General features: G+C 37.2%; 1 protein-coding gene across 8 annotated transcripts in view; it reads left to right on the top strand.

The window, feature by feature from the left end:
- The window catches only part of ANO10 (anoctamin 10), a 216984-nt gene that overhangs the window by 56686 nt on the left and 133000 nt on the right, over positions 1 to 27298 (top strand). For 2 of the 8 annotated variants that reach the window (XM_044755018.2, XM_044755016.2), the window contains exon 12: positions 22875 to 27108. The exons of the other annotated variants lie outside the window; for them this stretch is intronic. In XM_044755018.2, the coding sequence (XP_044610953.2) occupies positions 22875 to 23108 (234 nt within the window). In that variant the 3' untranslated portion in view covers positions 23109 to 27108. Of the gene's footprint in view, positions 1 to 22874; positions 27109 to 27298 lie in introns of those variants that run through there. 8 annotated transcript variants of the gene reach the window in all.

Here is a 27298-nt window from a genome sequence, read left to right on the forward strand (position 1 = left end):
TTTCTACGTCAGATGCTTCTGTTACTCTAAAGCAGTGAGGCCCTGGCTGTCAGTGACTGGCAGTTTAGCAACGTGAGTTTACTGGTAAGAAAGCAAAGCAGTTCATGTCATGGGAAGACATGAGGATTGAGCCTCTGTGTTGCTGGTTATTGCCCAGGTATGAAAACAGTCATCATGGTGCAAACAGGAAAGTGACTTTTCCAGCCATTGTGCTGACCTGTCCAGTGCTGAGTAGATAAATCCTATTTGAAATAGAATTCTGTACATGTAATATATTTTTTTAGCTTATTCCTGGGGTCTGTCACTTTTACTTTCTTAAGCAAGTAAATCCTAAGAAATGCTTTTTGATAATGATCTGTTTGTCTTATTCTCAACGTGTGAAGTTCATTGTAAAACTCTAAAATTCCAAAATGTAATGTGTGAGAAGACTCATAATTTCACATAAAAGTGCAAGTGGACTGTCGTCGTAGTTTGTAGGTTTTCTTTTTGTTTATCATGTTTCTGAATATGGATTACTGTAACATCTTGAAAATTAAGCACTAACCAATTGCAAGTGGAAGAATTTGCAGGAATTTTTTTGTTGCTAGTGATTAGAGTTCATTTTTAGATATTTTAAAAACAGAACAGTTGTGGAAATTTGTTAAAACAGAATTTAGCAGGATCGTAGAGCAGTGATTCACATACCTACGGCCTCAGGACTTAGGGCTGACCAGAGGAAATGAAATTGTCAACTTGTGCATTTCCGCTAGTGGCTAAAAAATATTCTGCTATGCTCTATTTGCTCTTTTAGCATATTTGATAGGAATCTGTTCAAAATAGATGCTATATGTAGAATATGCGTTTTGGGGAATGATTTTTAGACAGCAGTGAGTAGGAGGGGAAAGAGAGTGGCTCTGGCAGATAAAAGTAGGTCTGTTTTGAATTTTGTGAGTTGAATAGGATTCTGGAGAGCCATTTGCAAGGCTGATTTATTACCTGTGGAAGTGACAGACCAAAACAGAGGTACCTTAGACAAAGATGGCCAGCTGGCCACTCTCATAGTGCACCTTCTTGATTAGGATATGGCCCTTAACGTTGCAGATCTAGGAAGTTCTCTTTGCCAGTACCCCGAGAGGTAATTAGGCTTTTGGGACTGACTTACACTTAAAACTAATGAGACTCCCAAGGGACTGACCAGAATGCCAAGTAGTTAATTTACCATAAGAAGGTAACTTTTCCAATGACCATAACAGTTTGTGTTAAAGTAAAAGTGGACTTGGTTATTGGAAGATGTCTTGGTGAATTTAGAACCCGAGGAAGAGGAGTGTAATAGTCTTAAAAGACACAGAATACTTGAAAACCATCCCTACCTCCAAACCAAGCAGGGCTCTGTCATGAGCCACATCTTGGTGTCCATCACCAGCTTCTGAGCAATGCTGCATGAGTGCAGCGCTGCCCACTTCTTGATTTTGCCTTCACTTTCTCTAGATTTCTGACTGGCCTAATCTTCCTGTATATTTCCATTGATTAGGCTATTGCTTTCTTTTGTGTTTGGTGATGTCTTAATTAGACATCCACGGCGTGATTCTTCTCGTTTAATTTGGGAGATTTCCTGACCTACAGAACTAACCTGCAGGTGGCGAACCTCAAGGTTGCAGGGTGATTTTGATAGTCTAATACTCATGGATTCACTTAATCTGCAAGTTCTGGGGGTACTTTGTTGTTGCTTCTGAGTTCTGTCTATTATATTTCCTCTTAAGTTTTTTGTCTCTTCACATAGTATTAAAACAACTGTTTTACTGTCATTATCTAAACTGTTTCTTTAGAGCACAACAGAAGTGAGTTTCTATTAAAAATCTTTATGAGGAAAAACCTTGAGTTATCTACAGAAAATTTAAATTATAATTGTGACTTTAATTGTCACTTTCTTACTTGTTACGGCGTACTACACACCTAGGCTATACTGTACTAATCTTATGGGACCACTGTCGTATATGCAGTCTGTCGTCGACTGAAATGTCATCATGTGGCACATGACTATATAAGTCAAAGGAAGTTGGAAAGCTAGAACAGGTGTCTCATACACCCTTCATCCAATTTGCCCTGATGGTTACATCTTACATAACTGTAGTACAATATAAAAGCCAAGAGGTGGACATTGATACAATGTGTGTGTAGTTGTCATTGTATCATATCTATGGATTCATTTAACCACCACTACCATCAAGGTACATCTCCACCACCACAAAGATCTTTCTCCTGCTACCCATTTAAAATCACATGCATCCCTTCCTCCATCATCGCCAACCACTGGCAACCATGAATCTGTTCTTCGTCTCTCCATCTCTATAATTTTGTCATTTCAAGAATATTATGTAAATGGAATCATATAGTATGAAGCATATTTTTTGTAATTTCTATTATGGATTGAATTGTGCCTCCTCAAAAGGCATGTTGAAGTCCTCGCCCCTAGTACTTCCTAATGTGAGCTTATTTGGAAATGGAATTGTTGCAGATGTAATTATTTAAAATGAGGTCGTACTGGAGTAGAGTAGACTCTTAACCCAGGATGACTGGTGTCCTTCTAAGAAGAGAAGAGACACAGAAACACACGGGAGCGCACCGTGTGATGAGGGAGGGTGGAAGTGAAGTGCTGCAGCTGCAAGCCAAGGAACGCAAGGACTGCCATCAACCGCCCAAACCTAGGAAGCACCAAGGAAGGATTCTTTCTTACAGGTTTCAGTGGGAGGATGGCCTGGCCAGCAACTTGATCTGAGACTTCTAGTCTCCAGACTATGAGACAATGAATTTCTGTTGTTTTAAGCCATCCTGTTCATGACACTTTTTTATGGCAGCCCTAGAAAACGACTGCAGTTTCTGCTTGAAGATATTCCCTTAGCCAATCTTTCAGGGTAGGTCTGCTAGTGACAAATTCTCTTAGCTTTTCTTTATCTGAGAACTTCGTTTTCCCTCTTTCACTCTTGAAGGAGAGTTGCATTGGATATAGAATTCATAGATGGTTATTTTCTTTTGGTACTTCCTTCTGGTCTCCCTGGTTTTCGATGAGAAATCTGCTGTCCTTGAAGCTGGTGTTCTCCTAGAGGTAAGGTGTCCTTTTTCTCTGGCTGCTTTCAAGAATTTTTTCTTTATCTTTAGATTCCTAAAGTTTAATTATCATGGTCCTTGGTGTGGATTTATTTGGGTTCATTCTGTTCAGGGTGTGCTCAACTTCTTAGATGTGTAGGTTTGTTCTTTCACCAAATTTGGAAAATTTTCAGCTATTCTTTCTTCAAATATTCTCTTTCTTCTTTCTTTCTGTTTTTCTTCTTTCCATCTGGGATTCTGGTGATATGAATGTCAGATGTTTTGTATTTTTGCACAGGTCCCTAAGGCTCTGTTCAGGTTTTTTTCAGTATCTTTGCTCTCTGTTGTTCAGATTGGGTGAATTCTATTGATGTGTCCCCAAGATCATTGATTCTACCCTCTTTCATTTCCACTTTACCATTGAGCGTATCCACTGAGTTTTTAAAAATTTCTATTATTACATTTTCTAGTTCTATAATTTCCATTTGCTTCTTTTTATAACTTATGTTTCTTTGCTGAGATTTTCTGTTTTTCCTTTTGTTTCCAGAGGATTTGTAATTGATTGTTGAAGCATTTTTATGATGACTTGTCTTAGCTCATGCTGCTACAACAAAATTCCATAGACTGGGTGGCCTAAACAACACACATTTATCTTTTACAATTCTAAATTCTGGGAAGTCCAAGATCAAAATGCTGGTAGATTTGGTTCTTGGTGAGGGTTCCTTTCCTGGCTTGCAGACAGCTGCCTTCTTGCTGTGTGCTCACATGGCAGAGAGAGGAAGCTCTGATGTCTCTTTTTATAAGGTCACTAATCTCATCATGGGGCTCCACCCTCAGAACCTCATCTAAACCTAATACCATCACAGTGGGGGTTGGGCTTCAACATATGAATTTTGGGGGGATGCAAATATTCAGTACATAACATCACTGCTTTAAAATCCTTTTCAGATAATTCCAACATTTGACTTCTTTCAGTGCTGGTGTCTATTGATTATATCTTTTCAGTCAAGTTGAGATTTTCTGGTTCTTGTTACGATGAGCGATTTTTAATTGTAAGTTGGACATGTTGCATATTATGTTATGGGACTCTGGATCTTATCTAAATCTCATGTTTTAGCAGGCCTCCTCTGACACCACTCTGGTGTGAGGGTACGGGGTAGGGTGTGTCACCTTGTTAACCTAGTTATTGGTAGAAGTCCAGGTTCCCAACTTGAATTCCATTGTCACTTGAGGGGGGTCGTAGTTACTGCTGGACAGAGATGAGAGTTCTGCCTCCCCACTAGGCCTCCACTCTTGCTGGGAGGGGTATACATACCTTATTACTGCTTCCCACATGGCCTCCACTGACACTACAGTGGAGGATGACCTCCTCACTGCTGGGTGATGGTGAAAGTCTTGACTCTCCAGTAGTGGAGAGTAGAAAGGGAACCTTGGTACTGCCTGGTAGGGGTGGGAGTCGAGGTTCTCCATGTTGTCTCCACTGACATGGTACAGGGGTGCTTCTTACCCTTCAGTCGGAAAAGAAGATTGGGCTCCATACTTGGCCTTCTTTGCTGGGGTCAGATCCATTGTTATAGGCTGGCAAGTGTATAAGTCTAGGCTCTCTTCCAGGAATTTGCTGGCCTGGGTAGGGTGGGGCACCAGTATTTCTGTGGTGTTTGGCTGGAGTAGAGTGGTTAGTGCCTAAAAGTTTTCTGTGTAGCTACACTGCCCCTTTGGCTTCTAGAGCAGGTTTTTCTTGGGGCTTTTTCTTTCGTCTGTGCCTATTGGCATTTCTGGGTTGCCAGCTTCCTCAGCACTTAGTCTGGGATATATGAGGTAAAGAGAAAACTCTGGGAACTCACTGCCATGTTATTCCATAGGTCCTAGGGGTCCCTTGTCAGTCTGCCTTCTTCTTTCTACCTTTCAGGCTCTCCTTATGTTTATTTTACATGTAACGCCCATGGTTTTAGTTGTACTCAGCAGGAGGAGTGGTAGAAAGTGCTTCTATTCCATCTCTCTGGAAGCAGAAGTCTTCACTTTCTCATTAACCTTTTTTTTTTTTCCTTCAGCATAGGACCTTTGCACATACAAAGTCCTCTCTTTGGGCCTGCCTAACAGATTTTTATTCCTTAAGGCTCAGATATCACTGAGGCTTTCTGATCCCTGCATGTCAGCTAGATCTCTTCTGTTAATCTCATGAAGCCTAGTATTCTCCTTCATGGCATTTATCCCACTTAGAAGCCTTGAACTTACTTGAGTTACTTGTAGGTTTGTTTATGTAATGTATGTTTCTTCTCTGCGCTGTCAGCTTCATGAGAGCAGGATGATGTCTACGTTTCTCTCTCAATAAACAAGACTACTCCCTAGAATAGTGACTAAACATAGGAGGCATACAGTTTAGGGTTTAGATGAGTGTTGAATTAAGAAATTAAGCTGTTAAAAAAGAAAATGGACATTTTACTTTTTCTTATTTAAAAAGGAAAAGTGGAAATTATTCCTTTTTGATAAATTCATGTTCAGCATTAATTATATGACTATATTTGTAAGTTTATAACATTTGTAAGTTCTGCTTGTAGAACACACAGTGGCAATTGCTCATCCTTTTCATCCTTAATTAAATTACACTCAGTATTTAGAGCTGCTATGTATATGATACTGAATCTGGTGCTAAGGAAAGACAAAGCTGTCTTTTTATTTTTGTCCTCTAGAACTCTGCTTCTTAACGTAGTTCAGAAGATATGCATATTTAACGTGCACACACACACACACATACACAGAGTTAAATACATCTACTGGAGATACAACTACACAGTATGAGTGATATGCCAAGTGAATGGTCTGTGGTACTGTTGGAGGAGGAGTTGTCCATGAGTTTCATCCAAAGACAGCAGACCCTTTGCTGTCTTTATCTTCTTCCTTTGGTGAGGTCTGGGGCCTCTGTAGCATATTTTGGGAAGGTCTGGATGTGACTTAATCTCGATTTCCCACGGTAGTTTAAAAGGCAGTTTTTTCCATGCTGGTGGGGACCTCTCACTCTGAATTCTGACTCCATCGTAATCTACTTGTAGGATCTAAGTTAGGGATACCTGGTAACCTCAACGGTGGGAGACAGAAGTGCAGCCATGAGCTGATTTAGAGTCAGTCATGACATAGAAGAAAGGTATTTTTCAGCTTAAAATTAATCCACGTAGGCCAAAATGCCAGCAATGTTTTAGGCTGTTTCATTACTTCCTAGACTTATACCTTTAAACAAGAAGCATTTCCTTTGGTTACCAAGGCTAGATCCTTATAAGAGAAGAGTGATTGTTTTGGTGTGTACTTTATCTTTCATGAGGAGATAACTTTGATGTTATCAATATTTATTAATATGGAGATCATTACAAATATGGAGATCACCCAGAGTAAGTCAAAGGGTGAGGGGATGTGAAGAGATTATAACTAAAAGTGTCCTGCTCTTTCAATTGCTTTTTTTTTTTTTATTGTGGTAAGGTACCATTTTAACCTCTTTTAAAATTTTTTTAAATTTTATTTTATTTTTTAATTAATTTATTAAAAATTTTTTTATTGAGGTAAAATTGGTTTATAACATAATATAAATTTCAGGTGTACATCATTGTATTTCGACTTCTGTATAGACTCATCGTATTCACTACCAAAAGTCTAGTTGCCATCTGTCACCATATACACGTGCCCCTTTTCTGTTTTTGCCCTCCCCTCATTCCCTTCCTTTCCGGTAACCATCAATCTGTTCTCTGTATCTATGTTTGTGTTTATCTTTCACCTGTGAGTGAAATCATATGGTAATTGTCTTTCTCTGTCTAACTTATTTCGTTTAGCTTAATACCCTCCAGGTCAATCTGTGTTGTAGCAAATGGTAAGATTTCACCCTTTTTTATGGCTTAGTAGTATTTCATCATGTGTCTGTATATATTTACAAATATACATCACAAATATATACGTCTTCTTTATCCATTCATCCGTTGTTGGGCACTTAGGTTGCTTCCAAGTCTTGACTATTGTTAATAATGCTAAAATGAATACAGGGTGCATATATTTTTTCAATTTAGAGTTTTTTGTGTTCTTTGGATAAATACCCACAAGTGAAATAGCTGGATCATATTGTATTTCTATTTTTAATTTGTGGAATCTCCATCCTGTTGTCCACAGAGGCTGTAGGCTGTACCAATTTACATGCCCACCACTGGTGTATGAAGGTTCTCTTTTTTCCACATCCTCTCTGACACTTGTGATTTCTTGCCTTTTTGATGATAGCCATTCCTTTTTAATAATCGTCATTCTGACAGGCGTGAGGTGATATCTCATTGTAGTTTTGATGTACATTTCCCTAATAATTATTGATGTTGAATATCTCTTCATGTGCCTGCTGGCCATCTGTAAATCTTCTTTGGATAAATGTCTGTTCATATCCTCTGCCCATTTTTTTGATCAGGTTGTTTTTTTGTTGAGTTGTACAAGTTCTTTATACTTTTTTGCATATTAACCCCTTATCAGATAGATGATTTGCAAATATCTGTTTCCGATTGGTAGGTTGTCTTTTCGTTTTGTTGATGGTTTCCTTTGCCATGCAGCTTTTTAGTTTAATGTAGTCCCAATTGTTTATTTTTCTCTGGTTTCCCTTGCCTATCAAAAAGATACTGCTAAGATGATGTGAAAGAGTGTACTGCCTCTGTTTTCTTCTAGGAGTTTAATGGTTGCAGGTCTTACATTCAAATCTTTAATGGATTTTGAGTTAATTTTTGTGTACGGTGTAACAGTCTACTTTCATTCTTTTGCATGTGGCTGTCCAGTTTTGCCAGCACCATTTATTGAAGAGACTTTCCTTTCTTCATTGTTTGTTCTTGGCTCCTTTGTCAAAACTTAGCTGTCCATAGATGTGTGGGTTTATTTCTAGGCTCTTAGTTCTGTTCCATTTGTCTGTTTTTCTGCCAGTACCATGCTGTTTTGATTAGCATAGCTTTGTAGTATATTTTGAAATCAGGGAGTGTGATACCTTAAGCTTTATTCTTTTTTTCTCAGGATTGCTTTGGCTATTCAGGATCTTTTGTTGTTCCACATAAATTTTAAGATTCTTTGTTCTATTTCCATGAAAAGTGTTGTTGGGATTCTGATTGGGATTGCATTGAATCTGTAGATTCCTTTGGTAATATGGGACATTTTAACTATATTAATTCTTCCAATCCACGGGCATGGACTATCTTTCTTTTTTTTTTTAATTTTTATTTTTTTCAGATGTACATCATATTTTGAATTCTGTATACATTACATCATGTTCACCACCCGAACACTAATTATAGTGCATCCCCTCACATGTGACCCTTATCACCCCTTTTGCCCTCCCCCCGCCCCCTTCTCCAATGGTAACCACCAGTCCAATCTCCAATGCTATGTGTTTTGTTTATTTTTTTGGTCATTTTTATCTTCTGCTTATGAGTGAGATCATATGGTATTTGACTTTCTCCCTCTGACTTATTTCACTCAGCATAATACCCTCAAGGTCCATCCATGTTGTCACAAATGGCCGAATTTCATCATTTCTTATGGCTGAGTAGTAGTCCATCGTGTATAAATACCACATCTTCTTTATCCATTCGTCCCTTGATGGGCACCTGGGTTGCTTCCAAGTCTTGGCTATTGTGTATAATGCCGCAGTGAACATAGGGGTGCAAGTATCTGTATGCCTTTGTGTTTTCAAGTTCTTTGGATATATACCCAGCAGTGGAATAGCTGGATCATATGGTAGATCTATCCTTAATTTTCTGAGGATACTCCAAACTGCTTTCCATAGTGGCTGCACCAGTTTGCACTGCCACCAGCAGTGAACAAGGGTTCCCTTCTCTCCACACCCTCTCCAACATTTGTTGTTTCCTGTCTTGTTAATTATAGCCGTTCTGACCAGAGTGAGGTGATACCTCATTGTAGTTTTGATTTGCATTTCCCGGATAGCTAATGATGTTGAGCATCTTTTCATATGCCTGTTGGCCATCTGTATATCTTCTTTAGAGAAAGCTCTGTTCAGATCTCTTGCCCATTTTCTAATTGGATTGTTGGTTTTTTTGTTGTTGAGATGTATGAGTTCTTTGTATATTTTGGATATTAACCCCTTATCTGATACATGGCTTGCAAATATCTTCTCCCAATTGTTAGGTTGTCTTTTCGTTTTGTTGATGGTTCCCTTTGCTGTGCAGAAGCTTTTTAGTTTGATGTAGTCCCATTTGTTCATTTTTTCTTTTGTTTCCCTTGCCCGGTCAGACATGGGACTTGAAAATATGCTGCTCAGACCAATGTCATAGAGTGTACTGCCTATGTTTTCTTCTAGAAGTCTCATGGTTTCGGGTCTTACATTCAAGTGTTTAATCCATTTTGTGTTGATTTTTGTGCATGGTGTAAGGGAATGGTCTACTTTCATTCTTTTGCATGTGGCTGTCCAGTTTTCCCAACACCACTTATTGAAGAGACTCTCCTTTCTCCATCGTATGCTCTTGGCTCCCTTGTCGAATATTAGCTGTCCATAAACGTGTGGGTTTACTTCTGGGCTCTCAATTTTGTTCCATTGATCTGTGTGTCTGTTTTTGTGCCAGTACCATGCTGTTTTGGTTACTATGGCTTTGTAGTATAATTTGAAATTGGGGAGTGTGATACCTCCAGCTTTGTTCTTTTTTCTCGGGAATCCTTTGGCTATTTGGGATCTTTTGTTGTTCCATATAAATTTTAGGATTCTTTGTTCTATTTCTGTAAAAAATGTTGTTGGAACTTTGATAGGGATTGCGTTGAATCTATAGATTGCTTTACGAAGTATGGACATTTTAACAATGTTAATTCTTCCAATCCAAGAGCATGGAATATCTTTCCATTTCTTTGTGTCTTCTTTGATTTCTTTCAAGAATGTTTTATGGTTTTCGGTGTACAGATCTTTCACCTCTTTGGTTAAGTTTATTCCTAGGTATTTTATTCTTTTTGTTGCAATTGTAAATGGGATTGTATTCTTAATTTCTCTTTCTGCTACTTAGTTGTTAGTGTATAGAAACGCAACCGATTTTTGTACATTGATTTTGTATCCCGCAACTTGACTGTATTCCTTTATTATTTCTAAAAGTTTTTTAGTGGACTCTTTAGGGTTTTCTATATATAAAATCATGTCATCTGCAAAGAGTGACAGTTTCACTTCTTCTTTTCCAATGTGGATCCCTTTTATTTCTTTTTCTTGCCTGATTGCTCTGGCTAGGACTTCCAATACTATGTTAAATAAGAGTGGTGACAGTGGGCGTCCTTGTCTGGTTCCTGTTCTTAGAGGGATAGCTTTCAGTTTTTCTCCATTGAGAATGATGTTAGCTGTGAGTTTGTCATATATGGCCTTTATTATGTTGAGGTACTTTCCTTCTATACTCATTTTATTGAGAATTTTTATCATAAATGGATGTTGAATCTTTTCAGATGCTTTCTCTGCATCTATTGAGATGATCATGTGATTTTTATTCTTTATCTTGTTAATGTGGTGTATTACACTGATTACATTGTGGATGTTGAACCATCCTTGCATCTTTGGAATAATTCCCACTTCACCAGGGTATGTGATCCTTTTAATGTATTTTGTGTTTGATTTGCTAATATTTTTTTTTGAGGATTTTTGCATCTATTTTCGTCAGTGATGTTTGCCTGTAATTTTCCTTTTTTGTGTTGTTCTTGTCTGTTTTGGTTTCAGGGTAATGTTGGCCTTGTAAAATGAGTTAGAAAGCATCCCATCCTTTTCAATTTTTTGGAAGAGTTTCAGAAGGGTAGGTATTAAATCGTCCTTGAATGTTTGGTAGAATTCATCAGAGAGGCCATCTTGTCCTGGACTTTTGTTTTTGGGGAAGTTTTTGATTACTATTTCAATCTCTTTACTGGTGATTGTTCTATTCAGATTCTCTATTTCTTCTTGATTAAGTTTTGGGAGGTTGTATGATTCTAAGAATTTATTAATTTCTTCTGGGTTATCCAGTTTGTTGGCATATAGCTTTTCATAGTATTCTCTTATAATCCTTTGTATTTCTGTGGTATCCATTGTAACTTCTCTTTCATTTCTGATTTTATTTGCTTGAGCCTTCTCTGTTTTTTTCTTTGTAAGTCTAGCTACAGGTTTATCTATCAGTTTTGTGTATCTTTTCAGAGAGCTAGCTCTTAGTTTCATTGATTTTTTTCTATTGACATTTTAGTCTCTAATTTTTTATTTCCACTCTGATTGATATTATTTCCTTCCTTCTACTGATTAAATTTTTAATTGTAGTAAAAACATACATAATATGAAATTTACCCTCTTAACCATTTTTAAGTGTACAGTTCAGTGGCATTAAGTACATTCACATTGTTGTGCAATTGTCACCACCATCCATCTCTAGAACTTTTTCACCTTTCCCAACTGAAACTCTGTGGTCATTAAACACTAACTTCCCATTTCTCTCTTCCTCCAGCCCCTACTAACCACCATTCTACTCAATCTATTATCCGTGTCTATGAATTTGATTACTCTGGGAACCTCATCTAAGTGGAATCATACAATATATTTCCTTTTGTGTCTGGCGTATTTCACTTAGCATAATGTCTTCAAGGTTCATTCATGTTGTAGCATGTGTCAAAATCTCCTTACTTTTTAAGACTGAATGACATCCCACTGTGTGTGTATATATATATATATATATGTAGTCATGCGCCGCTTGATGACAGGAATACATCCTAAGAAATGTGTTGTTAGGTGGTTTTATCATTGTGTGAACACCATAGAGTGTACTTACACAAACCTTGATGGGATAGCCTACTACACACCTAGGCTATGAGGTATAGCCTCTTGCTCCTAGGCTACAATCCTGTATAGCATGTTACTGTACTGAATACTGTCAGCTATTGTAACACAATGGTATTTGTGTATCTAAACATAGAAAAGGTATAGTATAAATATGGTATGAAAGACGAAAAATCTTACACCTTTATAGGGTACTGACCATGAATGGAGCTTGCAAGACTGGAAGTTGCTCTGGGTCAGTCGGTGAGTGAATGGTGAGTGAATGTGAAGGCTTAGGACATTATTGTACGCTACTGTAGACTTATAAATGCTGTTACTTAGGCTACACTAACTTTATAAAAAATATTTTTCTTTCTTCAGTAATAAATTAACCTTAGCTTACTATAATGTGTTTACTTTATAGACTTTAACATTTTTTAACCTTTTGACCCATTTTAATAACACTTAGCTTAAAATACAACCACATTGTACAGCTGTACAAAAATATTTTCTTTCTTTATATCCTTATTCTAGAAGCTTTTTTCTTTTTTAAATGTTATTTTACTTTTAAAACTGTGTTGTTAAAAACTAAGACACAAACACACGTTAGCCTGGGCCTGCACAGGGTCAGGATCATCCACATCACTGACTTCCATCTCCACATCTTCTGTTCCACTGGAAAGTCTTCAGGGGCAATGGATGCACGGAGCTGTCAACTCCTATGATGACAGTGCCTTCTTCTGGAATACCTTCTGAAGGACCTGCCTTTTTTTGAGGCTATTCTTGAGGTGTCACTCTTTTCAGAAATACATCCATGGTGGTTTGCTTAGTTTCTTTTTTTCATCATAGATTTGCTTGTAAGCAGATAATGCTCCAGGAATATTCCTCTCTATTAATGAAAACCTTTTGGTGTTGTACATGTTTTCAAACTTTTTAAGGAACTTGCTGAGTTCTGTAAATACTTCTGCTAAACCCTTCACTGTGAATTTTATTGGGGATTCTTCTTTTTCTTCTCCTGCACTTTCCTTTTGTCTTGCCTTTTCTTCAGCTATACAACGTTACAAGAGCTATGATGTCACTAGGTGATAGGAATTTTTCAGCTTCATGATAATCTTATGGAACCACTGTCATATAAGTGGTCCATCGTTTACCGAAACATCATTGGTGCGTGACTGTACCACATTTTATGTATCTGTTCATCTGTTGATGGACACATGGGTTACTTCCACCTTTAGGCTATTGTGAATACTGCTATGAGCATGGGTGTACAAATATCTGTTTGTGTCCCTGTTTTTGCTTCTTTTGAGTATATAGCCAGAAACATAGTTGGATTACATGATAATTCTGTGTTTAATTTTTTGAGGAACCTTCATACCATTTTCCATAGTGGCTGTACCATTTTACATTCCCATCAGCAGTGCACAAGGGTGCCAATTTCTCCACACCCTTGTCAATGCTTGTTGTTTTCTGTTTTTTTGAAAATAGTCATCCTAATGGGTGTGAGGTGGTATTTCATTGTAGTTTTGATTTGCATTTCCTTAATGATCAGTGATGTTGAGTGTCTTTTTATGCGCTTATTGGCCATGTGTATATCTTTGGAGAGATGTCTATTCAAGTTCTTTGCCCATTTTTTAAATTGTATTGTTTATTTTTTAGTCATTGAGTTATAGGAGTTCTTTAAACATTCTGGATATTAATCCCTTATTAGATATATGTTTTATAAATATTTTCTCCCTTTTTGTGGGTTGCTTTTTCACTCTATTGATACATCCTTTGATGCACAGAAGTCCAACTTACCTGTTTTTTCTTTTTTTGCCTGTGCTTTTGGTGTCATATCCAAGAAATCATTGCCAAATCTGATGCCATGAAGCTTTTGCCCTATGTTTTCTCCTAGGAGTTTTATAGTTTTAGGTCTTAAGTTTAGGTCTTTGATCCATTTTGAGTTAATTTTTATATATGATGTAAGGAAAGCATCCAAATTCATTCTTTTGCATGTAGATTTCCAGTTTTCCCAAGATTGTTGAAAAGACTGTCCTTTCCCCAGTGAATTGTCTTAGCATCTTGTCAAAAATCATTTCCTCATATATGTAAGGGTCTATTTCTGGGCACTTTATTCCATTGTGCTGTATGTCTGCCGTTTCTTAAAAACCACTTTATTGAGGTATGATTGACATAGAAAAGCATACATATTTAATGCACATAACTTGGTGAGTTTGGGGATAAGTATATGTCTACTTTTATGCCATACCACTCTGCTTTGATTACCATAGCCTTGTGGTAAGTTTTGAAATCAGGAAGTGTGGACACCCAACTTTGTTCTTATTTTTCAAGATCATTTTGTCTATTTGGATGTGTGTTTGTTTTAACGTGGTTGAGGTAATTATAGCTATCTCTTTTCTAATTTTTTTATACTGTTGATCAAAAATTGGGTTATTTTGGCACAGATTGGTATTAAAATAAGTTCTCTCTTTCTATCACAGTAGTATATTTGAAGATTTATTTGTTTTATTTTATCAACTTTCCTACTTTTGAGAGGACCCTAGCTTTGGTTTCTAAATTGAGAATTTTGTGTGTCAGAACAAATTAAGCTCAGAGAAAGTGTTAGAACTAACCAAAAAATTACTAAGTTAGCTAATTTTATTCTAGTGTTGCTGAGACCTGAGCTGAATGCCATCTGGTCTTGTAATGAATCCAAAAAGTGAAAAGTTTGCAAATAAATTAGAAAGTATAAGTTTTTGGTTTATTATCATATAAGTTTGTAAAGTCATACTGGAATTCTAGTTCAGAATGTTACAAAAGTTAATCAAAACCATCAATGGATGAAATGATCATGTTTCTAAGATTTTTCTTTCTGGTCTGCAGATGTATTTTCAAATAAGAAAGTAAAATCTTAAAGTTATATTTTATTTTCTATTTTTTCCTGGAATCTAAATACAGTGTTAGTATTAATTATTGAGTTTTAAAAAAATGTTTTGCTAGTAGCATATTATACTAACAATATGCCGTACTTTCATATATTCATTCATGGCACGTAAAAGAGTAGAAATTTCACTAATTCAAAAAAGCGATAATAAATAAGCCATAAATATATGTAAAGTAAATTCTTGTATAAATTAACATCTTGATGCAAAAAGCAATTTTAGATATCTTAAAGTATTTTTCTCCAAAGTAATATTTAAAATATATTGTGTGATTATAATTTAACAAAACAAAGAAGACTTAGAAAATGTAACAATTTTATAAAATTGATGTTGATAGTATTCTCATAATTTAAATTGTGGATGAATTGATCATTTCAGTAGCTTTTCTGGTTCACATTTTCGAAGCCGGGAAACTTGAATTTTATTTAGGTTTTTGGTTCCTCAGGATTTTTTTTAAAGCTTGATTTAGAGCAGCATAAAATTGAATAAAAGGCAAAAATGATACTTATTGTATCTTGGTAACTCAGTGTCATGTTACAACGTTTGTGTATTTACTGCCATCTAGTGTCGTCTTTGGAAACTAGGAACATGTGAACACTATGCTTTTGTATGTAAAATAGTTACGGAAATTTATCATAGACTGATCAAGAGACTAGCCTACCAATGTCTAAAACCGTATGATGAAACCATATGAAACTATCATTTTCTAGGTTAAAAAGAGTCAAATATTGGCAGTGTCATAAAGTTCAGCCCACAGTATGAAATTGATATCCAAATAATCATCATCATCCTCACTTTTGAGACGAATTTAGTTCACTTCTTTGATACAATTTCAAACAAAAGATCACTACTTTAAATGCAGAATTACAAAGAGATCTCCAATTCCTAAAAAAGTAGAAGTCGCCTAAAATCCTCTAAATATCAAATGTTTGATAATCTTTCATATTAGTGTCAAACACATTCACAGTTTTCTTTTAATTCTAAACTTGGCAAGATGCACCAAACATTTTGAATGTTAACAATTCACCTACTAAAAGCTGTTCTTCTTCTGAGGTGAAAATGAATTAGTTGCTCACCCCAGAAGTTACACTGCATTTATAATGTTTGGGTCCTGGTGCCCACCAAGCCAGTCTGCACCATGCATGTTTAATTGGTAGTTTTAAAAATATCGCTTAATTGCAGTTTCTTTTTTTAAAAAAAAGGTAAGTTATGTGATTTTTTTTTTTTTACCAGAGCTGCTTAGAAACAGAATTGATTCTCATCTGTTTGTACTAACTAAAACGTCTTCTGAGAAGGGACTCAGTCCTAACGTTTCTTTTATGCCCTGACTCACAGGGTTTATTTTCCTATTTTTAGAAAATAGTTTCAGACTTAAAAGTTGCAAGCACAATACAGATAATTCTTATACATCGTTTATTAGGATTCAGTAATTTTGAACATCTTGTCACATATGTGCTTGTTCTTGTGCTCTCACACCCGCTGTCTCTCTGGATTTATATTTCTATCTATATTTCTCTCTGCATATGGATATTTCAGACTATGGAGATTCTATCCCTGTACCGCCCTCTTCGTGCTTGTGGCCCTGGGCCAGTCACTTGTCTTGTAAGCCTATTTCCTTGACTACAGATTGAGGCCAGGGCAGCTTCCCTTGTAGGGGGGCTCTGAGGAGTAGAAATACACGTCTGACTCTAATCACAGTGTCCAGCATTGAGCAGGTGCTTAATAAATTGCGGGTCTTATTACCAGTCTTACAAGGTGAGATAGTGACAAGATGTACAGTGTGAAATGCCAAACACAGAGCTGGGCACTTAGTTGAGGCACAGCAGATGCAAGCTGTAATTCTAACCGGCTCAGCAATGGCGGAATGAAGCTTTCACTGTCTTTATTGTCATTATCATCAGTGCTTGTTAAGCAGGCAGTATCGCCACATGGAAACCATCTTGGGGTGTCAGAGTCAGGAGGTAGCTAAATTAGAATATTGACTCTTCCTCTTAATCTCTGTGAACCTCAGTTTCCTCAGATGTAAAATGAAGACCTTGGTAATGTACACAAGAAGAGATGGGCACCGTGTCTGACCCAGAGGAGGAAGTGAACAAGTGATTAACAGTTAACAGTACCACCACTGTTAATGAGTCAGTCCTTTAGCAGTTAGCTTGTATGTCTCCGTCTGCCCATTGATATATACAAGCTTGGTTCTCCATCATAACATGGAATTGGTTTTGTTTGTGTTACAGTTTCTTGTTTATGTGTTAATCGCCCTCTCTTACGTGCCTATTTCCATCCTCTGACATGACTCCGTTTATCTTCTGTCTTCCTGATCTTGTTCCCACACCTCAGTCCAGCCCTCCCTCCCACCCATCCATCACTCATCAAGTCTTACTGATTCTGACTTGTGAATAATCTGTTTAGTCTCTCTTCCCTGTTACCGTTGGCATGCTTTGAGTTTAGCATCTTACCATTTCTCGTCTAGAAGTATTTTTTAAATCAGCTTTGTTGAGATATATTTCACATACCATACAATTCACTCATTTAAACTCAACAGTTCTTAGCTAGATTTTTACAGTAGGTCCTCACTAGCCTCTGGTTTTTGTGCTTTCTCTCCTCTGCCCCATGCTCTTCACTTCTAGAGTGGTTATTCCAAAATGAAATTCTGATCATGTTTCTCCTCTGCTACCTTCCTTATATAAAACTCCATGGCTCACGGAAGAAATGCCTCAATCAAATGCCAGATTCTTTGGAGTCTCCTTTTCCCCTTCACTCCCCTGGTGTCCCATTCCGGAAACCCTTGGACATGCCAGAGCCCTTCGTGAAAATTTCTACTTAGCATTTGCTAAAATTGTGTGATAATCATGTGTCTCTTCCGCCAGACTCTGAACTTCCTGAGAGCATGAGCATGGTTTGGCACGCAGTAAACATTCAATAACTGCGAAGTGTCCAGTGAGTTATTTTAACTCTTTGTCTTTAAGTGATTGAACAGTTGCTTGTTAAATGTTTGTTAATGAGTGAATGTCATATATATATATTTTTTCAGTGAACGTATAGTTAATAGCAGTTATTTAAGAATTAATTTCACTTTATAAAGTGAAGACTTTGATACTGTACCTTTGGGAAGTATACTAACAAAATCCTTAGGCAAAATATTAAAATTATATTATTTATAAGAAAAAGTGAGCCAGATTAGTCAGTGTAGTACAGTGGTTAAGAACATGGGCTCTGGATTCGAATCCTGGCTCCACCGTTGACAAGCTATGTGTCTTTGAGTGACTTCAGTACCTACAGCTGTTATGAGACTTAATGAATAAATGCATGCAATATGCTTGCCTGGCAGTGCCTGCAAGATTAAATATTCAGTATTCGTTAGTTAATATTGTTGTTTTGGAAAAAAAATCTGTTCTCATAGAAGTCTCTTTACGTATTTGAAAGATCTGATTAAACTCTGAGAATTCATTTTAAAAACTTGTCTAGGAGGGAACCCACAACCAGCTCTTCATCTGGTCACCACTTCCCAGTGTCAGAGTGTGTTTTGGGTTCCTGAGAGGGTAAATAAGGTTTTTGATTTTCAGATTAGGGTACTTTTCATTGGAATTGTTGAACTGGGTTTTTTTCCTTCTTCCTTTTGTTTCCTCTATTCCTGTGATAATCTTGGTAATTGTCTGATCTTTTTATGGCCTGTCCCCTCTTCAGTTATCCAAATGCAACACTGTGTTCTCTTAATGGTGTGGGAATAATTAAAGACAGTCTAGGCAGATTCTTTCAATGAATTCATACGTATTGTGTGCTTAAAATAAGCCAGGCCTCACTAAGATACAGCCCTGGCTTTGGAAATGCTTGCAGACGGAATCCTCAAAGATAAATGTGTACAGTAGAAGGCTTCCTTTCTAACCTTCCCCAGGTGACTCAGCTCTCTCCATCCTCTCCTGACAGTGCCCATCCTGGTGCCGGCTCTCCCAGCCTGTTGGGTGGGAACCATGGGGAAGATGTCCACTCTCTGAGCTAAGTGCTCACCAAGAGGCATTTTGTTCCTAAATCTGTTTATGTGTGGTATTTTTGTTACTGTAATTGGCATAATTTAATTAAATGGAATGAAAACTGATGAAATGTGTGTGTTAAAACAGGGAGAGCTGTCGTTTCTCTGAAAACCTTTGGAAAGACTCCATAAAGACAAATTACTATCAGATTGGATAAAGATGAGGCAATTATAAAAGATTAGGGAAAAATCATAAAAATATGGACAGCTTCCAGATTCTGTTTTCACATTGCTTTGTGAGTGTCTTTTAAGTTTTCACTCTTCTTTAAAGAAAACAATCCTGGGGATCTTCAACATTGTCCTATGGGTGTTACTTATGCATGGAAAACAGTGAGAAACTCCATCACTGGACCTTCTCAAAGGAAAGGCCTTGGCCCGACATTAAAAGATTTGCAAAAAAATTAAAACATTAAATAAAATTATTTTAAAATAATTATTTAAAATTATTTATAAGAAATATTTAAATTATTTTAAATAAAATAAAAAACATTTAAATGTTTGCTAAAATAAAACGTTAAACTTACGCATTTTTTATGATTCCTCATTTTAGCTAACTTTTTTGATTAACTGGGGAATTACTGGTGCCAGATATGCCACCTAAATGAATTTCTTCTTTCCTTGGGGAGTATGAAACTTTGTCAGTTAATGGACGATATTTGTTTTCTTGAAGAACCCAGTGCCCTCCAAACTGATGGATAGTACATAATCTGTATAGTATGATTTTATTGGCATCTGATTTTTGCAAATTACTTCACATTCTTTTAAGGTGTTAACAGTGGTTAACCTAACCTGTTTCTTGTCCTAGAAAGTTTAGGCTCTGCGTCTGGAGCTGCCCTAACCTCCCACTCTTCCTTCACAGGGGCCCCCTGCCGTACCAGATCGGGACATTGGGGTAGCTCCAGGGGCAGGGGCGAGCATGGGAATGGTGGAATCAGAGACCGTATGGGTTTTCTCAGGGAGAGTGAAGCGCATGAATTGGGGATGAGGGGCCACAGGTCGGGCACCTAAGGGAGGGCTCATGGCTCATGATGAAATTTACATCCGTTTACACATCATTCCAAAATGGTCTCCTTTAAAATACTCAAAGGCGTGGCTGCAGTGTTCACTTCCCTTCACTGTGTAAACTCTAAATCCCCATTCATCCACGTCTATACCCTGCTTAATAAGCAATTTCCTTTAGGAAAGTTGCCAATTTCAATACCCCAAACCAAAAATGTTGTGTTAGTACTCTCGGTCAGATCTCCCTTCAAGAAATACTTAACTGCTTTCTGCACTGGAATTTTGTATCAAAAATTGGTCCAGGCTTGAGTTTCATTTTTTAGCATCATAGACATTGATATATTAGTTGGATTTGGTGAAATGGTATCAATTTGACCAGTTACTAATTTTTCTAATTATTTTGGTATGTTGTAATTGTTCTTTTATTTTGTTGTTACTTCTGTTTTCCTTCTCCCTTCCCCTCGCTTTAGTCTGTGGCTTAAAAACTTCACAGGGGCTTTAGTTTCTTTAGTAGTCCCCCAAGGTGCCATGTTGCAAAGACTGGATTAAATTAAAACCTGTGTGAGAGTGTCTTGTAGACTTTCAAGGTGCTTATAAATGTGAGGTGTTAATATCACCACTATAGTTTCTTCCTAATTAATAAAATGCGTTCCCAATTCCATTATGTTATAAATGTTACTAAAAATGGACTATTTCCAAAGATATTTAGAACTATGAAAGGAAGGGAAAGAAAGATTTTGAATGTTGATTACTTTCTAAGAAATTTCTTATTTACATATTTTTAAAACTCTTATCTTCCAACTGAAGGAATATAAATGCCATGTTTTAAACACACACACATATGGATGCGTGTGTATATTCATGGGTGTGTGAATGTGTTTATGGGTGTCTATTTTTTTATAAGATATGCCTATTCTGAGCCTGAAGATCAAGTTTCTCCTTGGCAGCTTGAGCACAAGGTGGAAGATGAGCTGCAGAATGTACAGATATGATTATCCCCAAGCTGCTGTCAGTGGGCCCCAGCTGTGACCATTTCTACATGTACAAGCAAGGTCATAGTGCTTCCATTATCCTTTCCATTTCAGCACTTCACGTCGAAACTAATTGGCACCATCTGTGCTAATAATTAAGTCTGTGATGTGGTCATTGGTGCACAAGGAACTCAGGAGGGAGTATTTCACAGCAAAAAGGTGGTGAGATTGGAGCAGAAAGACTACAGTTTATTAATAATCTCTTATGGTAATCAGCTCTAGAAAGGAAACCACAAGGAAACAGAGGAGCTCTCTGATAGGTCAGCGATACTCTTCTACAGCCTGTAAGCCCCTTACTCACTGAGGGTTTAGGAAGGACAGAAGAGCAAGGCTGTGGGGGAGCTCACTGCTTTGTCTTCTCTATGCTGTTAGATTTGTCCTGCAGATTGTTGTAATAGGCATCCAGTCTAAATGTGGACATAGAAATTCACTGAAGGTGGTTGCCAGAGTTAGGAGTAAGGTGAACGTTTGACAACAAAGGTCCAGCCTAAGGGCATGTTTTGGAGTGATGGAATAGTCCATCTTGATTATGGCGATGGTTTCATAGCTCAGTGCATATGTTAAAACTCAAAGAGCTCTACACCAAGATTAGTGGTTTTTATTGTGTAATTTAAAAAATAAATTTAAAAATCTATGAAAACTTTTTGAAAAATCTCTTTTGGAAAATCTTTTGTCTGTGGCTCAGGACATGTTTATAAGATGAAAGAAGTATTTTTTTTCAAAACTAATTAAGAATGAAACAACCTAAAACCAATTAATCTAAAATTTGATTTTATATAGCAAGTGGCTCTTTTAAAACTCCAAATAAGATTTTATAATTGAATAATTTTTAGAGATGTTGCTAAAAGGAACATGTTAAGAGAAGTGGACCTCTTTGGCTTTTCTTTCTTTGAGTCCTCATACCTCCTTTTCAACATAAAGGGAGCTGCTCATCCTTAGAATTGTTTTGCTGATGAGAGGCAAGTAACTGCGTGAGCCATAGTTCTCAGACATTTCAAACTTCCCTGATCAAGCTGAAGAACAAAAATCATCAGCTGTTTTATGTTTCGTTGTTTTCAGAATGTGGGTCATGCAATAAATGCAGATAAATGTGTGGAAAGTAATATGCCGCTGCTGTTTAAGCCTTTTAAAGGCACAAGGTATTCTTCATGTGCTTCTGGAATCAGCAGGACTTGTAGAAGGGCCATAGGAGCAGCACGGGGGCAGCAATTGAGAATTCCAGTGTTCTAATGAGGGTGGGGTCAAGGTCCATGTCAGTTAGTGGAGTCATTAAAAACCATAAAGTTTGTGTTTGGTGATTTTTAAATAAATAATTTCAAACTAAAAGAAACATTTAAAAAAACTTGGAAGGTTAAATTTACTCATGAGTCTGACTTTTCTGAGGAGTGTTTAAATAGTCTATAAAATATCCTAAGCCAAGAAGCTATTTAAGGGTTTAACCTGAGGAATGTTTTTTAAAATAGAAAAGATGTGTGTGACTGTGATCCAATTCAAAGTTGATTTATCACTTGGGTAACAGATACTTGTTGAGTACTTACCTTGTAGTTTTTATGCTTTAAAATAAGAGTCAGCAACCTTTCAAAACTAGGGTGCAAAGTCCTGCTTCTTCATTCCTTTGGGAGAAAGAAGTGGTTTAAAATCTAGTGTTTGGGAATGGTCCTATCTCAAGCCCTTATCAACTGATATCATAGTTATTGGTTCACACATAGTTGAGATTAATGGAATTTGGATTTCCAGGATTTTTCTCCTGTTGTCTTGGTCAATGTGTCACTAAAGCTCGCTGTCATTTGCACTCATCGTAGTTTATAGTACTCGTTTAAGTGTGATCTGCACACTGTGCTGGTCTGAGAACTGTTTATTAGTAGTTCACAGAAAGATAAGGAGCTCATGCTAAAATGTAAGTCAGTAGTCTGCTTCCTTCATTGAAAATGTCTAGGTATGGAAAAACGTGTCAGCTGAGCTATACGTGTGCTTAGTGATAGTTGCTCTGCATTCTGGCTCTAGTCCTTCTCTCCTCGTGGACTAGTAGACGGTGCTCTGACCTCTAGTTGAATACTTTATCCTCTCCTTTCCAGGGAAGTCGTTGGATGTCAATAACATTCATGCTCCTGAGCAGGAACAGTGCCTGTTGTGTTGTTCCCAAACCTGACTTGGAAGCTATCTGTGCCACAGTCCTCCTCTGTGGCTGTTCATTTCCAAGTGGACACAGGGCTCAGCGACCGTTCTGCAGAGACGCAGCCTCCGCCCTTTGGCTCTGCACCTTGGTGTTGTCAAGAGTGTTGTGTGGGTCAACGAAATGCACCCTATAGAGGCTGTGCTGCTCATGACCTTGGCTGGTACCTCAGCTGCAGTGTTTTCCTGCACGCACAGGTGTGCACACACATGTGCATGTGGATGAACAGAGTTCTGAAAACAGGTGAAGGTATTCAGTTGGCTATTTCTTTTTAAAGCAGCCTTTTTTCTTTTTAAAATATTGGCCCTGAGCTAACATCTGTTGCCAGTCTTGCTTTTTTTCTTCTTCTCCCCAAAGCCCCCCAGTACATAGTTGTATATTCTAGTTGTAGGTTCTTCTAGTTCTGCTCTGTGGGATGCTGCCTCAGCATGGCTTGATAAGTGTTGCTAGGTTCTGTGCCCAGGATCTGAACTGGCGAAACCCTGGGCTGCTGAAGCAGAGCACACAAACGTAACCGCTTGGCCACAGGGCTGGCCCCCAGTTGGCCATTTTAACCTCTGGGAGAAAGAACTGGCCCCAAGCATTCCTTCTCAGCTCCTCCTTTTGGTTTATAAGTATAATTTTCTTTTCTTTTTGTTGAGGAAGATTCACCCTGAGCTAACAACTGTGCCAGTCGTCCTCTATTTTTTAGTATGTGGGCCACCAGCACAGTATGACTGCTAACAGAGTGGTGTAGGTCTGCACCCAGGAACTGAACCCGGGCTGCCGAAGCAGCATGCACTGGACTTAACCACTAGGCCACTGGAGCTGGCCCCTCTACATATAATTTTTAATCAAGTTTTCGGAGAAGCTGTTCTTTCCCGTATACACCTTTTGTATGGACAGTGGTAGTCTGCCTCATGCTCCCTGTGGCTTGATATCTGATAGTATCTTTTGATATGGTTTCATTTTTGTTGTTCACTGACAGCATGGAAACTAGAAAGGAATTTCCTTACAGAAATAATTGTCTTCTTTATTTAAATTTTTTGTGTTTATTCTTTGCATAGTGATGCATTTACATGATTCAAAACTTGAAAGGTTCAAAAACACAGTGATAAAATTCCTCTATCTCTATCTGCCTGTTAATAAATTCCCTTCCATGGAGGCAGCCAATGTGATAGGTTTCTTGTACATGCTTCCAGGGATATTTAATGTGCAAATAAACAAATATATTTAAGAATAATGATTCATGAGCAGAATTTAGTGATTTTGTTTAGCATCTAGTTGTTTAGTACAAATAAGGATGCTATTGCTAATTGAAGAAACTTTTTAATGTAAAGGAATGCATATGTAAGACAATCTCTGATGCCATTGAAATTTAGAATTTATGACTTGAATGGTATTTTACAAAGCAGTTTTGACCTTTTCAGGATAATAGAAGTTCTTGTATCAGGAGTAAATGACAGGTTGAAGGAGGATGACTGGCACACTTGTTATTTCAGGTTTGGATCAGTTTTACCTACAGGTTAGGAAAAGCAAAAGCTGCTTATTAATAACAAATATTTTGTCCTGCTTTTTGCCAAGGATGGTACCAGGGTTGGATTGGAGCCAAAGCAAAGGAGCAGTCTTCTTGTGCGTTTATTATAATTTTTTAATAAGAATGAATTTCTGTGGAACTGCTCCTAAGGTCAAAGCATATTTACACAGTTCATTGTGTAACTCTGGGAGAAGAATAGTTTTAGCAGCATAATTCAACAAAAATGCATTGGATTAGGGAGTATTTGAGGTTGCTTTTCTTTTAAATTTTAAATAAGCTTCATAAAATTTAAACACATATTTAAACTCTTTGACCTGGAAGTTTTGCTTGAAATAATTTATCCTGAGGAGAGAGAATTTGGGGATGGGGGTGGCTTCGCCTCAGTGATACAGTGCTTTGGGTCAGCTTGCCTTGACCTTCCAGTTTTCAGCCCCTTTCTCGCTCTCATTTTCGCCTATGTCTCTCTTTCTCCCTCACCCCTACGTATCTCTCAGCTTTCTTCTACATTTCCCTTCTCATTTCTGTCCTCTGAAATGTATCGCTGCCTCTTTTCTGCTGGCAACCCCTTTTTTAGGCTTCTTTCTTATTCGTTCTTCTGTGACCGTTTTGCTCTTGTCTTGGGCTGTGCTTGGGGCCTGGGGCTAGGCAGAGAGGCCACAAAGACCGAGAGAACAGAGAATGTCTGGCTGGTGTGGAACAGGAACAACCATCAGAGATCCCTAAAGAGAGAAATATAGCTTTGGAGCAGGGCACGTCTGTTATGTGAATTCTCGTCTTCACGAGGCCTGAAAAAGGAACTGAGCACACGGAGACCTTACCATATTGCTTTGTTTTTTGAGTCGCTGGGTTAGTGACTCCTGGATGTTTTGGAGGGACTGCTTTTGTTATTTTATTTTGTTTTACTCTTTTGTGGGAAAAAGCACTAAAATAATGTGAATGAAAATTAATTTTGTTTTGTATGACTATAAAGATAGAGCATGAGAGATTCTGGGGAGTGATGGAACTGTTCTGTACCCTGATTATGGTGGTGGTTACACAAATCTATGCATGTGTTAAAATTCATGAAACTACACCTAAAAAGTCTACTTCATTGTATGATTTAAAAATAAAGTTTAAAAACAAAATAATTTTGTTTTAAGAATTTTAGGTATTCCTGCAAATAGAGATATCTCTGTGGATGCCATTAGTTAAAGAATCACGATTGTACTGGATGAACTGTCGTATGGCCCCATTATAAATACTGTGATTTCCCAGGACCTAGTCAGGCTATTTCCCAGTCTTTCTATCTACCCCTCCCTCCATGTACACACTTGCCTGTATTTTCATATTTAGTAAAAAAATCACTTCTGAACTGAGTGAGGATGGCAAGTCAGTGATGGTGGCTGTTGGGTTTCTGTTTTTCCTAAATACTTAGGAGGAATTTTGAGCCATTAAATATGGGAAGTTTAAGTAAAGGCAAAGCATTTGCAACCATCAAAGCATCGGTTACTATTGCCTCTTTATTTAGAGAGACTGAGTCCTTGTCCTTTTGACTATTAGGCCTCTAGTTTCCTTTTTGCGTTTTTAATATCTCTGTGGGAATCTTTGAGACTTTAATTTTGGCTGCTTGTGATTCTGCTCTTCTCCCTTGCAAGATACAGTAGATGTCACATATGAGGCTGCCAAATGCATCGATAGGATACTAGCTGGGGACATGTCTGTGGTGACTCTCAGTGATGAGGATTTCCGTTTATTGGGCAAAACATTGCTGGACTTGTAACAATGCTGTCGGCTTTTTATTATATTTTTAATTACCATGTAAATGACAGAATTGTGAATCACACACTCTAGAGTATTTTCATTTTTGAGACCTGCTATATGTATTTTTATAGCAGTTACAAAGCAGAAATATAGTATGGTAACTTTTCATTTTAAATTTTAAAGTATTAATGCAAAGAAAATTCTGCCATAGACATCAGAAGATAGAGAATTTAATCTGAGTCATGAGAAGCCCTTATTTTACTTTCATTCTCCTAAAACAGTTTGGAAAAGGTGGAATAACTTACAAATCTAAGATTAAAATGAAGTAGATCTTCATGAATTCTTTGGGTAAGGAGTAAGCCAGGATTTGTAATTTTAAAGAATGTTAAAAATATTTCTCCAAAGTAAAATAGAGTTTGCTTTAATCTAATCCTTTTGTTTTGTCTTCAAAATAGTTGTATATTAGTTAAACAGTATGTGGATGTGGTCAAAAGTTAGAATACCTGTACTCATGACCGTAGACTTATGTTTTGTCTTTTTTCCTAGAGTTTATTAATTTTATTGCACATTTAGGTTTTAGTTGAAAGAATATTCAGATTTTGCCTTTTAGATACATACATGCCACTTGAGTTTGAGACTTTTTCTATGACCTAACATAGGATCAGGTTTTTCAGCGTTCCAATGTGTGCTTGAGAAGAAGCTATAATCCTGTATTATAAGCATGTAATGTTATCAGTATCTATGTCTGTTTCTCTGTAAGTTCCACCCTGTTAAACATATTGTTTAGGTCTCCTAAATTACATTACTTTTTGTCCACTTGTCTTGTTTTAAGAGTGATGTTAAAGTCTCCTAATAAATAGTGTTTTGCTGTTACAAAACATCTACTGTAGCTTCTGGTTTATGAATGTAGTTGCTATGTTATTTGGTGCATAGAGATTTGTAGCTGCTATATTTTCATTTTGAATTGCAATCTTTAACATTATAAAAATACTTCCTTGTCATTTTTTATGCTTTTTGACGTAAATTCTACTTTGTCTGATATTAGAATTGTATCCCCTGCTTTCTTAATA

This window comes from Equus asinus, chromosome 21 (assembly GCF_041296235.1).
Source record: "Equus asinus isolate D_3611 breed Donkey chromosome 21, EquAss-T2T_v2, whole genome shotgun sequence".
Classification (NCBI taxonomy): Eukaryota; Metazoa; Chordata; class Mammalia; order Perissodactyla; family Equidae; genus Equus; species Equus asinus.